Raw genomic sequence first — 15060 nt, forward strand, 5'->3', positions numbered from 1 at the left:
GGGACCTCCTGTAACATTACAGTCACTGATGTCCCCGTGGTTACTCCGCTTTGGGCGGGAAAATTTTGCCTCACGGAATGTAGCATATGACTCATTCTTTGGTCAGGCAAAACCCTATTCCAGGTCACTCTCGTATCGCTGGGTCTTCTGAGCGGGCTGCTTCCTCCTCCCTATCCAATAATCTCTCTGATATTTTATCTGAAGAGAGGGGGACCATGCTGTCCTGTCAGTCCCTATATTAGGTGTTCCTGACAAGGATTTTCCATTGCTGAATGATACCACTGCCCTTGTGGTTACTGGGAAGCAAATCCTACAAATCACTGATGATAAGAGGATTTCCCTACTGTGGTTAAGCAAACTGATATGTTCACACGTCAGAGGGTAATTAAAACTCTGTTTATAGGGGACATCTTATTTGGGGAAGACCTAATTAAAAATTGGTTCTGAATCGGCGGCTACTATGACTGCCTTTCTCCCAAATGCTATTCCTTCTGCACAGAAGGCAAAAGGTACCACTTTTCCCTGCTTTCGGCCTTAAGGCAAAGCGAAGGTCAGGCATACCCAAGATTGTCTCGTGCTCCCAAGAACCACTAAGCCCAAGGCCTAACGTTCCTGGGCTGATCGTCAGCCTGCTTCTCATGACAAGCCTGCTGTATGATGGGACAGGCCTCCCCCTGGGGGATCCCAGGGTGGGGGGCTGACTTCTACGATTCATCCAGGTCTGGTTAATGACCACTTCAGACGCATGGGTGCGAGAAGTTGTCTCTCACAGGTACGCAGTCTCTTCCCAGAGACGTCCCCCTCGCCAGTTCTGCACATCGGTTATCCCTTCAGATCCGTTAAAGGCGCAAGCTCTACTGATGCTTGTGCGTTCCTTCCTGGATACAGGAGTGGTAGTGCCGGTACCTCTGTCCCAGAGAGGCATAGGATACTACTCAACCCTGTTTCTAGTCCCGAAACTTGATGGGTCTTTCTGGCTTAGTCTCAACTTCAAATCACTGAACTAGTTTGTGAGAGTGTCCAAGTTCTGCATGGAAACACTGCACAATTGAGCTGGACATGGACCCTGAGACTATATGGTTATACAAGATGCTTACCTGCATATGCCTATTGCCATATCGCATCAGCTATGTCTGTGGTTTGCTATTGGCAACCTTCACTATCAATTCCAGGCTCTGCCGTTTGGACTGACAATGGCCCCTTGGATCTTCACCAAGGTTATGGCCATGATGACGGCTCATCTCCGTCGCCAGTGAGTCAGGTTCCTGCCGTAACTAGACGATTGGATGATTCTGGCAAACTCCCATGATGTCCTCCTCCGTCATCTACAACTGACGGTAAACTTCCTACAAGCCCACGGGTGGCTCATCAACTGGAAGAAGTCCTCGCTGGTCCCTGCTCGGAGCATGGTGCACCTGGGGGCACTACCGGACATACACAGTCAATGGCTGTTTCCATCTCCAGAGAAGGTCCTGAAACTTCAGGACAGGATCAGATACTTCCTCTCTCGCCCAAGAATGTTGGTACACTCGGTGATGCAAGTACTAGGCCTCATGGTGTCAGCTTTCGACATGGTAGAGTACGCTCAATTCCATTCCTGCCCTCCACAGAGGTTAATCCTTTTCAAGTGGGATGACCTGCCTCATCGGATCAGGTTTCACATGATCTCTGTGACTCCGGAGGTTCGCCTGTCGCTGACCTGGTGGCTACAGGACCAGCAGTTGAGCAGGGGACGTCCCTTCTGGATCCCCAACTGGGTCCTACTGACTACAGACGCCAGTCTGAGGGGTTGGTGCGTGGTGTTGGAACAACACTCTTTCCAGGGTCGGTGGACCATGGAGGAATCACTCCTCTCGATAAACATTCTGGAATTGCGGGCAGTGTTCAATGTTTTGTCTCTCGCCCAGCCTCTGATACAATACAGGCCTGTTCAAGTATGGTCAGACAACGCCATCACGGTGGCATACATAAACCATCAAGGCGGCACTCGAAGCCGCATGGCAATGATGGAAGTATCAAAAATCCTTAGTTGGGCGGAACGCCATCTGCCAACAATATCGGCAGTGTTCATTCCGGGAGTCCTCAACTGGGAAGGTGATTTCCTCAGTCGTCAGGACGTGCACACTGGAGAGTGGAGTCTTCATTAGGAAGTCTTTCAACTCATAGTGAACAAGTGGGGCCTACCAGATGTAGACCTGATGGCGTCTCGACACTTTCACAAAGTTCCGGTCTTCGGATCAAGAACCAGGGATCCTCAAGCAGCGTTCATGGACGTTATGGCAATTCCATGGAACTTTCGGCTGCCCTACATGTTCCCTCCAGTGTCACTCCTGCCCAGGGTACTATGGTTCAAACAAGGAGGAGGAATACTACTTCTAGTTGCTCCAGCATGGCCAAGTCAGCATTGGTTCTCAGACCTGCAGGGTCTATCAATAGAGCGTCCTCTTCTACTTCCTCAATGCTCAAACCTCCTCGTTCAGGGCCCTTGTGTCTATCCAGACCTGGCCAGACTGGCTTTGACGGCATGGCTCTTGAAGCTTTACTCCTGAGGGTCAAAGGATTCTCCGAGGCAGTAATCCAAACTATGCTGAAGGCCTGCAAACCAGCATCTACGCGGATTAATTATAGGGTCTATAATTCTTACCTCACCTGTTGTGCTGGTAAGAATTACGATGCTTACAAATTCAGTACTTCCAGTCTTCTGACTTTTTTGCGATAAAGCCTGGGCTTAGGCCTTCGTCTGGCCTCCCTCAAGGTTCATATTTCTGCCTTGTCGGTTTGGTTTCAGAGAAAAATTGCTCTATTCCTGACGTTCATACTTTCACTCAGGGTGTTTTACGGATTCAGCCTCCCTATGTCCCTCCTGTGGCTCCATGGGATCGGTCTGTTGTTCTGAATGCCCTGCAAGAGTCTCCATTTGAACCTCTTGAGTCAGTGGACCTTAAATGGCTCACGGTCAAGGTCCTGTTTTTAATGGCTATTGCCTCTGCTGGGAGGATGTTAGACCTAGGTGTTTTGTCCAGTTGTCCACCCTTTCTGATATTTCACTGTGAACTGACCCTGGTTATTTGCCTAAGGTGGTGTTATCTTTTTCACCTTAACCAAGATTGTGGTTCCGGCCTTCATCTCTTCTGGTTTGTCCTCCAAAGAGCGGTCTTTGGATGTTGTACGGGCTCTCCGTATATACGTGGAAAGGACTGCCTCTATCAGGAGGTCAGATTCCCTTTTTGTACTTTTTGGTTTTCACAAACGTACCTGGCCTGCGACTAAGCAAACCTTGGCCAGATGGATTAGAATGGTGATTGCACAATCTTATGCACAGGCTGGACCTCCAGCTCCTGCTGCTATTAAAGCCCATTTAACTCGGTCTGTTGGACCCTCTTGGGCGGCCCGCCGTTCCGCGTCCGCAGAACATTTCTGCAAGGTGCCTACGTGGTCCTCAGTGGGGTGTAGTATGGTATGCCGGCGGCCGGGCTCCCGGCGACCAGCATACCGGCGCTGGGAGCCCGACCGCCGGCATACCGACAGCGTGGTGATCGCAAATGAGCCCCTTGCGGGCACAGTGGCGCGCTATGTGCGCCACGCTATTTTATTTTCCCTCCAGGGGGGTCGTGGACCCCCACGAGGGAGAAAAAGTGTCAGTATGTCGGCTGTCGGGATTCCGGCGCCGGTATACTGTGCGCTGGTATCCCGACAGTCGGCATACTGAAGACCACCCCCTCAGTGAACACGTTCATTGGGTTCTATGCCTTTGATACTTCCACCTCCCAGGATGCTTCCTTTGGACGCCGGGTTCTCATACCCGCTAAGGCGCGTCCCCTCCCTTGAGGAACTGCTTTAGGACATCCCCGATGTATTCCCTGTGGAACACAGTGTACCCCGCTGCAGAAAAGGAGGTTTATGGTAGACTTACCATGGTTAAATCTCAGAAAGAGATTTAACCATGGTAAGTCTACCATAAATCTCCTTTTTATTATGAGTACTAATTTATACTGCTGTAGTTACTAAATAACCTAATGTAGCGCTGGCTAGTGCTGCTGATTTCTAGTCATGAAGATTGCCCAGGACAGGTCCTAAGAGACCTCGGGGTATATTTACTGAAGTGCAAGTTTTTAGAAGTGGAGATGTTGCCCATAGCAACAAATCAGATTCTACTTATCATGTATCCAGCACGTTCTAAAAGATAATAACTAGAATCTGATTGGTGGCTATGAGCAACATCTCCACTTCTAAAAACCTGCATTTCAGTAAATATACCCTCTCTTGTTTATAGAGAGGCGTCTCCTCTTTAAGAATCCTATGATCTATTAGATTAAATTAAAACACTAGTGTAAAAAAAGCCCAGACAATGGCCCAAGTCCTGAATAGTTTTAATACTGCCACTAATCCTACGCTTAACCTACAACCTAACACAAGCTGTAGAACTTTTCTGGATACTGTAGAAATCTCTGATCTCTCTAGAGAAGACTGGGTACTCTACACTTTTTAAATACAGTTGAAAGTATTTTTGTAAAGTGTTATCTGTGCTCTGAGACCACTACAGTCTTAGGGTTATACTGTATGTACCTAGAATATATTAGTGCAGGGTAACTAAAGTTTTGTACTGCAGCAATACAAAGGGGGTTACCATTGCAAGTGACCAAAGACATCCCTTACGATCTAAAATTTAAAATTTGTGAGCCTCTTGCCCATCTATGTGTCTAGAGATTATGTTATATTTGCTTCAAAAACTGTGATAAGTCTGCTTATGGCAGTTTTGTAAAATGACCACCTACCATGATCCCTGTAATTTCCTATGGGAACTCAGTAACTTCTAAAAATGAGGGGACTGCATGAGAAACCTTAGATTCTCTGCAGGAACCCAGTAAACAGTTTAGTCAATTGCCAAAAACAGTAATAACCGCCCCCCCCCCTTTTTTTTTTTTTTTGCAGAAAAAGGGCTTAGCACTAATTAGTAAATATCCCATGAAGAAGCTCTGTTTTTACCATCAGTACGAATAAGGGATCTATTTATCAAGCAGCTGTAATTGCCTTTTATGGGATATAGTCATTAGGTCAGTATTTACAATAGCGGCATTCATAATGTTGCCAGTTATGATGCTGACATTCTCAAAATGTTGTCAGAATGTGGACATTAAGGTTAGGCTGTGGGACAGGAGGGTTACGTTTAGACACTTGGGGTAGGTTAGGGTTAGGCAACAGGGGGCAGGTTAGAGATAGGCTGTGCATGTGGTTAGGGTTAAACATTAGAGGGCGGATTTGGGTTACTGGTAGGGATTAGAGATAGATAAAGAATACATACTGGAATGCTGGAGGATCATAGTTCTAGAAGTGATGGTCACATGACCACTGGGACTGGAGCGGCTGCAGCTGTAATCAGCAGGTAAGCGACCGCTAGGCCACTAGGGACGATATATTCTAATATGTCAGCGTGTCTTCAGTATCTACATAATGAATGTCAACATGGTCAATGTAGAGATTATGACCATCTTGACATTCTTATGTTTTTATTAGGAATGTTGACATTATGACTGTCTGTAAATAATACCACAACCGCTTTTTCCAGTGGTTTTTTTCAGGAAATAACGGGTTATCACAGCTTTTCCCCATATAAGAGGAGGGAAACTGCTGAGAAATCACTGAATGTGTCACAGTACCCAAAGTCTGCTGTGCCGCTGGAGCTAAAAACATAATGCTACCCTAGGTTGTAGGTTTGCGGGACGGTTACTTATCTAGTCTTCTGCATCTGTGATCCCCAGAGTGAAGTACACTACAGAACACTATGAGAGCTTGATACATGGGGAGCTGAAGGTTTGAATTTACTTAAAACATTTACTGAAATGGGCCTTCTGCATTTTATGCTCCAAAAATGTTTGTGAATACGGCATAACGTGTCTGTAGTAAGTCACAGTTGTATCTGAGACCGGATGTATATATCAGAATACTCGTACAATGGGGGTAATTCCAAGTTGATCGCAGCAGGAAATTTTTTAGCAGTTGGGCAAAACCATGTGCACTGCAGGGGGGGGGGGGGGCAGATATAACATGTGCAGAGAGAGATAGATTTGGGTGTGGTGAGTTCAATCTGCAATCTAGAATGCAGTGTAAAAATAAAGCAGCCAGTATTTACCCTGCACAGAAACAAAATAACCCACCCAACTCTAACTCTCTCTGCAAATATTATATCTGCCCCCCCTGCAGTGCACATGGTTTTGCCCAACTGCTAAAAAATTTCCTGCTGCGATCAACTTGGAATTACCCCCAATGGCCCTCATTCCGAGTTGTTCGTTCGCTAGCAGATTTTAGCAGCATTGCACATGCTAGGCCGCCGCCCTCTGGGAGTGAATCTTAGCTCAGCAGAATTGCGAACGAAAGATTAGCAGAATTGCGAATAGAAATTTCTTAGCAGTTTCTGAGTAGCTCGAGACTTACTCCTACATTGCGATCAGCTCAGCCCATTTCGTTCCTGGTTTGACGTCCCAAACATGCCCTGCGTTCGGCCAGCCACTCCCCCGTTTCTCCAGACACTCCCGCCTTTTATTCTGGCATGCCTGCGTTTTTCCGCACACTCCCAGAAAACGTCAGTTTCCGCCCAGAACCACCCACTTCCTGTCAATCACACTCCGATCACTTCAACGATGAAAATTCTTTGTTCGGACGTGAGTAAATCTACTAAGTTTTGTGCTAAAATACTTAGCGCATGCGCACTAGGTACCATGCGCATGCGCATTTTTGCCTTAATCGCTCCGTTGCAAAAATCGGCAACGAGCGAACAACTCGGAATGACCCCCAATATACTGTATTCTGGCACAGGTACACTTGTCTTTAACTAACGCTGTCTTATTATTGACATGTAGAATACTTAAGTGTTTGTAAAACCATGGCGCTGATGTACAGGCGGGTTTACAAAGGAGACCTTGCCCTGCAGTCCCGGAGACCAGTTGCATCTATTTTAGAAAATGGCGCCCAGCGTCTCAGTAAGGGAGTGAGGGAGAGTGTGAGGCAGCTCCAGGGCGGGAACACCAGCAGTAGATGGCGCCCAGAGCTGGGGGAGGGGCTGCAGGTCAAGTGCCTTTTCCCCTGTGCTGGTCCTCACCACCGGGTACTATGAAGCCTTATTAAAGTGGCTATTTTACTATCCGACCTGTGCTCCCATGCTCTGGTGGATATAGTGGGGTCCCTGAGTGTCACAGTGTCAACGCCAGCGTCGCGGTTTGTCTCCTTAAACCGCTACCGGAACGCAATTTAATGGCAGGTACTTCCTGGGGGACCCTCTTACCTCCTTTCTTAGTAGCAGCCACGCGATCCAGATGAGCCTCTGCGGTGGTGTGCCTAGGAACCGGAGCGCCTCCGCCGCAAGTACCCGGGAACAGAGCCAGCAGGAGTATGCGACGCCGCTAGGGAGGTGGAGCCGCAGCACAGCATGTCACATTGACATATGAAGTGCTGCAGCCCTTGAAGTCTTCTAAAAAGCTTTTTCAGGGCTGCATTGCGCAGCCCCCCTGTTAAGTGACCTGCTTCATGCAGGCACCAACTCTAAAACTGAGCTCACAATGCCTGGAGGCGGGGTTATAGAGGAGGCCCTGCAATGCATTCTGGGACAGTCTAAAGCTTTACCCTGTTGGTGCCTCTGGATCAAGATCCATCTCTACACCCTAATGTATTCCCTGTGGAAATATAGTAGAAGCCCTAATAATATATAAATGGATCATTAAGGAAAATGGTGTAGTGATGAGCAGGTTCGGTTCCTCGGAATTCGAACCCCCCCCCCCCCGAACTTCACCCATTTTACACGGTTCCGAGGCAGACTCGGATCCTCCCGCCTTGCTCGGTTAACCTGAGCGCGCCTGAACGTCATCATCCCGCTGTCGTATTCTCGTGAGATTCGTTTTCTATATAAGGAGCCGCGCGTCGCCGCCGCCATTTTCACTCGTGCATTGGAGATTATAGGGAGAGGACGTGCAGTGTTCTCTCAGTTGTGTTCAGTGTGCTGCAAATATCTGTGCTCAGTGTGCTGCAAATATCTGTGCTCAGTGCGCTTGCAAATATCTGTGCTCAGTGTGCTGAAAATATCTACGTTCTCTGCCTGAAAAACGCTCCATATCTGTGCTGCATTGTAGTATAGGAGGACAGTGCAGAATTTTGCTGACCAGTGACCACCAGTATTATATCAGTACAGTACAGTAGTCCACTGCTCTACCTACCTCTGTGTCGTCAAGTATACTATCCATCCATACCTGTGGTGCATTTAAGTTGTGCGCAGTATATATAGTAGGAAGACAGTGCATAATTGTGCTGACCACCAGTATATAATATATAGCAGTACGGTACAGTAGTCCACTGCTCTACCTACCTCTGTGTCGTCAAGTATACTATCCATCCATACCTGTGGTGTATTTAAGTTGTTGCGCAGTATATATAGTAGGAGAACAGTGCATAATTTTGCTGACCACCAGTATATAATATATAGCAGTACGGTACAGTAGTCCACTGCTCTACCTACCTCTGTGTCATCAAGTATACTATCCATCCATACCTGTGGTGCATTTAAGTTGTGCACGGTATATATAGTAGGAGGACAGTGCATAATTGTGCTGACCACCAGTATATAATATATAGCAGTACGGTACAGTAGGCCATTGCTATTGATATATTACTGGCATATAATTCCACACATTAAAAAATGGAGAACAAAAATGTGGAGGGTAAAATAGGGAAAGATCAAGATCCACTTCTACATCGTGCTGAAGCTGCTGCCACTAGTCATGGCCGAGACGATGAAATGCCATCAACGTCATCTGCCAAGGCCGATGCCCAATGTCATAGTAGAGAGCATGTAAAATCCCAAAAAACAAAAGTTCAGTAAAATGACCCAAAAATCAAAATTAAAAGCGTCTGATGAGAAGCGTAAACTTGCCAATATGCCATTTACGACACGGAGTGGCAAGGAACGGCTGAGGCCCTGGCCTATGTTCATGGCAAGTGGTTCAGATTCACATGAGGATGGAAGCACTCATCCTCTCACTAGAAAACTGCAGTGCCACTCCTAGATGGGCCAGGTGTTTGTGTCGGCCACTTGGGTCGCTTAGCTTAGCCATCCAGCGACCTTGGTGCACCTCTTCTTTTCTTTGCATCATGTGCTGTTTGGGGACTATTTTTTAAATCTGCCATCCTGTCTGACACTGCAGTGCCACTTCTAGATGGGCCAGGTGTTTGTGTCGGCCACTTGGGTCGCTTAGCTTAGCCATCCAGTGACCTTGGTGCACCTCTTTTTTTCTTTGCATCATGTGCTGTTTGGGGACTATTTTTTGAAGTGCCATCCTGTCTGACACTGCAGTGCCACTCCTAGATGGGCCAGGTGTTTGTGTCGGCCACTTGGGTCGCTTAGCTTAGTCACACAGCTACCTCATTGCACCTCTTTTTTTCTTTGCATCATGTGCTGTTTGGGGACTATTTTTTAAATCTGCCATCCTGTCTGACACTGCAGTGCCACTCCTAGATGGGCCAGGTGTTTGTGTCGACCACTTGGGTCGCTTAGCTTAGCCATCCAGCGACCTTGGTGCACCTCTTTTTTTCTTTACATCATGTGCTGTTTGGGGACTATTTTTTAAATCTGTCATCCTGTCTGACATTGCAATGCCACTCCTAGATGGGCCAGATGTTTGTGTCGGCCACTTGGGTCGCTTAGCTTAGTATCCAGCGACCTCGGTGCAAATTTTAGGACTAAAAATAATATTGTGAGGTGTGAGTGGTTCAGAATAGACTGGAAATGAGTGGAAATTATGGTTATTGAGGTTAATAATACTATGGGATCAAAATGACCCCCAAATTCTATTATTTAAGCTGTTTTTGAGTTTTTTTTGTAAAAAAAACACCCGAATCCAAAACACACCCGAATCCGACAAAAAATTTTCAGGGAGGTTTTGCCAAAACGCGTCCGAATCAAAAACACGGCCGCGGAACCGAATCCAAAACCAAAACACAAAACCCGAAAAATGTCCGGTGTACATCACTAATACAATGTAATCAGTTAAAGTGCACCAAAGTGTGTTAAAGATCTAGAACTAAAGGAAAAGAATCATTATTATTGCTTTTCATTATTATCGCTTTTCCAACCAGATTTTGTCTTTGATGTTTCTAAGGTTCTGCAATTCCTGTTGGCATCGATGTACAGATAGAAAGTATAGACAGCATCTCAGAAGTCGATATGGTAAGTTACAAATTATACCTAATCATTTATTTTTTAAGTAAAAAATGTTAATAACGCAAAAAACAAAACAAAAAAAAAACACAAGGACAGCAACTTGCCACCCGGGACCAATGACAAGTTGAGCACCTCAAAGATATTGGAAAGCAATACATTTAATATATATATGCGGGTAATAGGACAGCCGCACACACTTTGGTGGTGGTCCTTGATGTGGAATTGATCTTTAACTGAGTTTTAAGGATTTACAATGCTCTAAGTCCTTGACTTGACTGGGCACTTTCCTTAAAGGTGTAGCTGCATTATATTTTAACCCAGCTTCATCTGTACTGGCCAACAGTTGCTCCTTGTCGCTTCTTCTTGATAATTGTGATCACAAACCTGCCCTCTATCTGGATGATGTCCTCCTCATGATAACAAAGCTACACATGTTCCTGCCCCTGTCTTGAGTGAATTAGAACCTTTCAACCACTACTCTTATTTCAAAATGAATCCTAACAAGACTGAGACCCTGGAGCAAAATATATCTCAAGAAGACCAACAACGTCTGACAGACGACTTAGGAATTTTCCTGACCAAACATTTTGGCGTATTTAGCCAACTTCCCTCAGCTAATCGACTCTTTAAAAAAGGATCTACAGACTTGGAATCCACTTCTCCTGGCTCAGTAGGCCTGCAGTAATAAAGAAGAAAATATTGCTCAGACTGCTTTATGTTTTCCAAACAATCACAGTGCGAGTCCCCTCTTACAAAAATATTATCTAATTACTGACCTTATGCAAGCCATTTTGGCACATGCTTCTAGGATGTAGGAGAAGGTGAAGGCTTCCCTCTTGGGTATGTTCGCTTCCCTACTGTCAATTCTAGATGGACTCCAATCATAGGCCACATCTAGCGCATCTCCCACCTACAATCTACTTTACACTCTAAATTTGGGCGTATGGTGTATGTACTGAGAAGCTTATAATCAAACTTTCTAGATTGGTCTCCTTCTGGTATAACCCAGCTTTCCACCCGGCCATGGACACCAAAGCTATCTCTAGCCTATGTACTCTCATATTAAGTTTCTCCCTTTTCTTGAATTTTTGGTGCTTCAAAAACCCTTTAACCTACCACCCTGGGCATTCTATCAATATTCCACCTTTAGAACAGCAAAACTAAATTCAACAACTGGTTGCAGTTGCTTAGGAGAGAAGACATAGGTGTAACCCTGGACATGGACCAATCGGTTAATGTGAGGAGATTACCAGTTCTTTGATCTGTAACACCAAGATGGCTGCATCACCTTTTGCATGCTCCTGATCATCTCCATAAAACAGCTGAAATTCACCACAACTGACCTATAAATCATAGTAAATATCCAAGGACTTACCTTTAACTTGTTCTACTCTACGCGGACATCTGATCAAAACCAACGGATTGCATTCCTGCACTGAGATACACACTAGATTGAAACCTCTGCAACTCTCCACTGGGAAGTCCTTTAGTTTGGAATCTACTGTGCTCTGCATTGGACATCCCAGACAAGGTACTTTGGACTACAACCTATATTTGGCTCCATCCAGCCCCTCACTTAGACATCAGTCACCTCTGTTCTCTGAGCAAAAAATAACTGACTTCTTGCATTAATCAACTAATATACAACATATTCAGGCTCTGAATCAGTGAAGGGTCACTGCTCACTTCAATTTGCAAGAGCCATTCCAAAGGACACATGTTATCACTACCCCCACAAGAAATCTACTTCAAAGGTCTCTCACACTGAGATCTTTCACACCTACACAACAGGAATTGGATTCTAACACCTCTCCACAAGTCTGCTTTTGACTAAATCAGCAGCAGAAAAAGCAGTTATTTTATTTACAGTATCACTTGTGTCAAATATACCCATTGTATTAAGGAGCAGCAATAGGTTACAGCAACAACGATTATAGCGATTACAATCTAAGATGGCTCCGCAGATGGCTGCCTCGGAGCTACGCAGCTCAGCCAAAATACCTATTTCCCCTTGTTTTCCCCTGCCCTTGTCTACCCCACCGGTGACCAAATACAGCAGGAAAGTCCTCCTAAGTTGGAGCGCTCCCGAGGTGCTTACCACACATTCGGGCCCGTCGGCGGGCGGATCAGCGGCCCTTGCAGCACTAGCTGCCCTGTGTAACAAGGATGCAGACGTTGTGGACACCGAAGTGGATGACCGAGCGGAGCCCGGGTGGCGACTGGCGGCTGGATCACCGGCCCCGGAAAGAGAATGACGGAGGCCCTCATGTCGGCCCTAGTAGAAGGAACTAGGCTCAGAGGAGAGGCTGTCGCGCAGGCGCCCTAGTGAGGTGGCGGCGGCGAGAGCACCGGTCTGCACTTCCCGTAATCCTGCTTTCGAATGTGCGCTCACTGGCAAACAAGTTCGACGAATTGTCCCTCCTTCTGGGCAAAGCAGGGTCAGGAATTACAGGGTCATCCGTCCTCTGCTTTACGGAGACGTGGCTGGACGACCATATTGCGAACAACCCGATGTCGCACCCTTGATCCCGCGTGCTGCACTCGGACTATCTGACCACTGCCTCATCCACCTACTCCCTACCTATACACAGAAGCTGGGAGCGGTTAAGCCTGTCATTAAGACTGTTAAGAAATGGACCAATGAGGCCAAGATGAAGCTCCAGGCCTGCTTTGACTGCACGGAATGGGGGATCTTCGAAGCCTCGGCAACCGACCTGAATGACCTGACAGACACTGTCACATCCTACATCAGCTACTGTGAGGACATGTGTGTACCTACCAAGACTTACCGCATTTACAACAACAACAAGCCTTGGTTCAATGCCCAGCTCAGGCAACTTCGTCGAGCCAAAGAGGAGGCCTATAGCAGCGGTGACAGAGCACTATACAACCGTACTAGGAACTCTCTGACTAAAGGAATCAGGCTAGCAAAAAAGCGGTTCTCGGACAAGCTGACAAACAATCTCTCCACCAATGACCCCGTATCTCTATGGAAAGGAATGCAATCCATAACCAACTATAGGAAAACATCGAAGTCCACCACCATGCACAAAGACCTAGCAGACGCACTGAACCACTTTTATTGCAGGTTCGCAAAAGAAGTCCCCTGCAACCCAAACAATCACCTCTACGATGCCCCGAACACCGACGACCAACCCCAGGCACTGCAAGTCGCCCAAGAAGAGGTGGAGGCATTGTTCAAAAGGGCCAAACCCAGGAAAGCTCCAGGTCCTGACGGAGTGTCACCATCTGCCCTAAGAGCATGTGCGGGTCAGCTCACCCCCATATTCACCAAGATCTTCAACAAATCGCTGGAGCTACAGAAAGTCCCTTCCTGCCTCAAAAGGTCTACTATCGTCCCGGTCCCCAAGAAACCCACTATCACGAACCTGAATGACTACAGGCCGATAGCACTGACGTCTGTGGTCATGAAAACGTTCGAGCGTCTGGTTTTGAATCACCTGAAAACTGTGACTGGCCCCCAACTGGACCCCCTGCAGTTCGCCTATCGCTCGAATCGGTGTGTCGAGGATGCAGTCAACCTGGGCCTGCACTACATTCTACAGCACCTAGACATTCCCGGTACCTACGCGAGGATCCTGTTTGTCGATTTCAGCTCGGCCTTCAATACAATTGTCCCCAGCATCCTCCACCTCAAATTACTTCACCTAGGGGTCCCAGAAGCTACCTGTTCCTGGATAGTAGACTTCCTGACAGATAGGACACAGGTGGTGAAAGCGGGGGAATTCACCTCTCAAGCGCGGTCCATTAGTACAGGGGCCCCTCAGGGCTGTGTCCTCTCACCCCTGCTCTTCTCCCTGTACACAAATGACTGTACCTCAGAGGCGCAATCAGTAAGGATCATCAAATTCGCAGATGACACCACCGTCATCGGCCTCATCAAGGACGGGAATGAATCGGCCTATTGACGGGAAGTAGACCGGCTGGCCCAGTGGTGCATCCACAACAACCTTGAGCTCAACCCCCTCAAAACTGTCGAGATGATAGTGGACTTCAGGAAGAAGTCATCTAGTGCACCTCCGCTAACGATTGCTGACAGTGTGGTATCGCTAGTGGACTCCTTCAAGTTTCTAGGGACCACAATCTCCCGGGACCTTAAATGGGGGTCCAACGCTGACGCCACTTTTGGGAAAGCGCAGCAGAGGTTGTTCTTCCTCCGGCAACTAAGGAAGTTCAACATCCCACAGAAGCTTCTGCTCCTCTTCTACTCCGCGATTGTGGAGTCGGTACTGTGCTCCTCGATACTCGTATGGCACAGCTCCGCCAGCGCGAGGGACAGATGCAGGCTCCAAAAGGTGGTCAGAACCGCAGAGAAGATCATCGGGGCCGACCTTCCCTCAGTCCAGGACCTGTACCTGTCCAGAGCTAAAAAGCGGGCAATGAAGATAGTAAAAGACCAGCTACACCCCAGCCACAGCATGTTTAACTTGCTTCCTTCAGGCAGGCGTTACAGGGCTGTCCCTGCCAGGTCCAACAGAAGCCTCAAAAGTTTCTTTCCCCAAGCGGTCCGCCTGCTGAACTCCTGAACATTGACTGACTAGACGTACATGTAACTAACTTGTGTCCCTACGGTATACCTATCTGTGTGACTTTACTTGCCCCCCCCCCCACCTGCTTATCTGTTACCTACTTGGCTGTTGTATAGCAAACTGAAGACAAATTCCTAGTATACGCAAGTATACCTGGCCAATAAAGCTGATTCTGATACCAAGGATAACTCATATCAATTGTTACTTTGCTGGTATAGGGTGCTAACAAGATTGCATACTACCTTCCCATCCACATAAAGTCTATGATGGCGAAATTAGGATACTCCTGACACTGTCCTATATTTG

The 15060-nt window shown here is 47.1% G+C and overlaps 1 protein-coding gene across 1 annotated transcript in view; it reads left to right on the forward strand.

Moving 5' to 3' along the window:
• The window catches only part of GABRR3 (gamma-aminobutyric acid type A receptor subunit rho3), a 219263-nt gene that overhangs the window by 95412 nt on the left and 108791 nt on the right, over positions 1 to 15060 (forward strand). The window contains exon 3 of the mRNA XM_063956275.1: positions 10143 to 10210. Within this exon, the coding sequence (XP_063812345.1) occupies positions 10143 to 10210 (68 nt within the window). The remainder of the gene's footprint in view (positions 1 to 10142; positions 10211 to 15060) is intronic.

This window comes from Pseudophryne corroboree, chromosome 2, assembly GCF_028390025.1.
Source record: "Pseudophryne corroboree isolate aPseCor3 chromosome 2, aPseCor3.hap2, whole genome shotgun sequence".
Lineage (NCBI taxonomy): Eukaryota > Metazoa > Chordata > Amphibia > Anura > Myobatrachidae > Pseudophryne > Pseudophryne corroboree.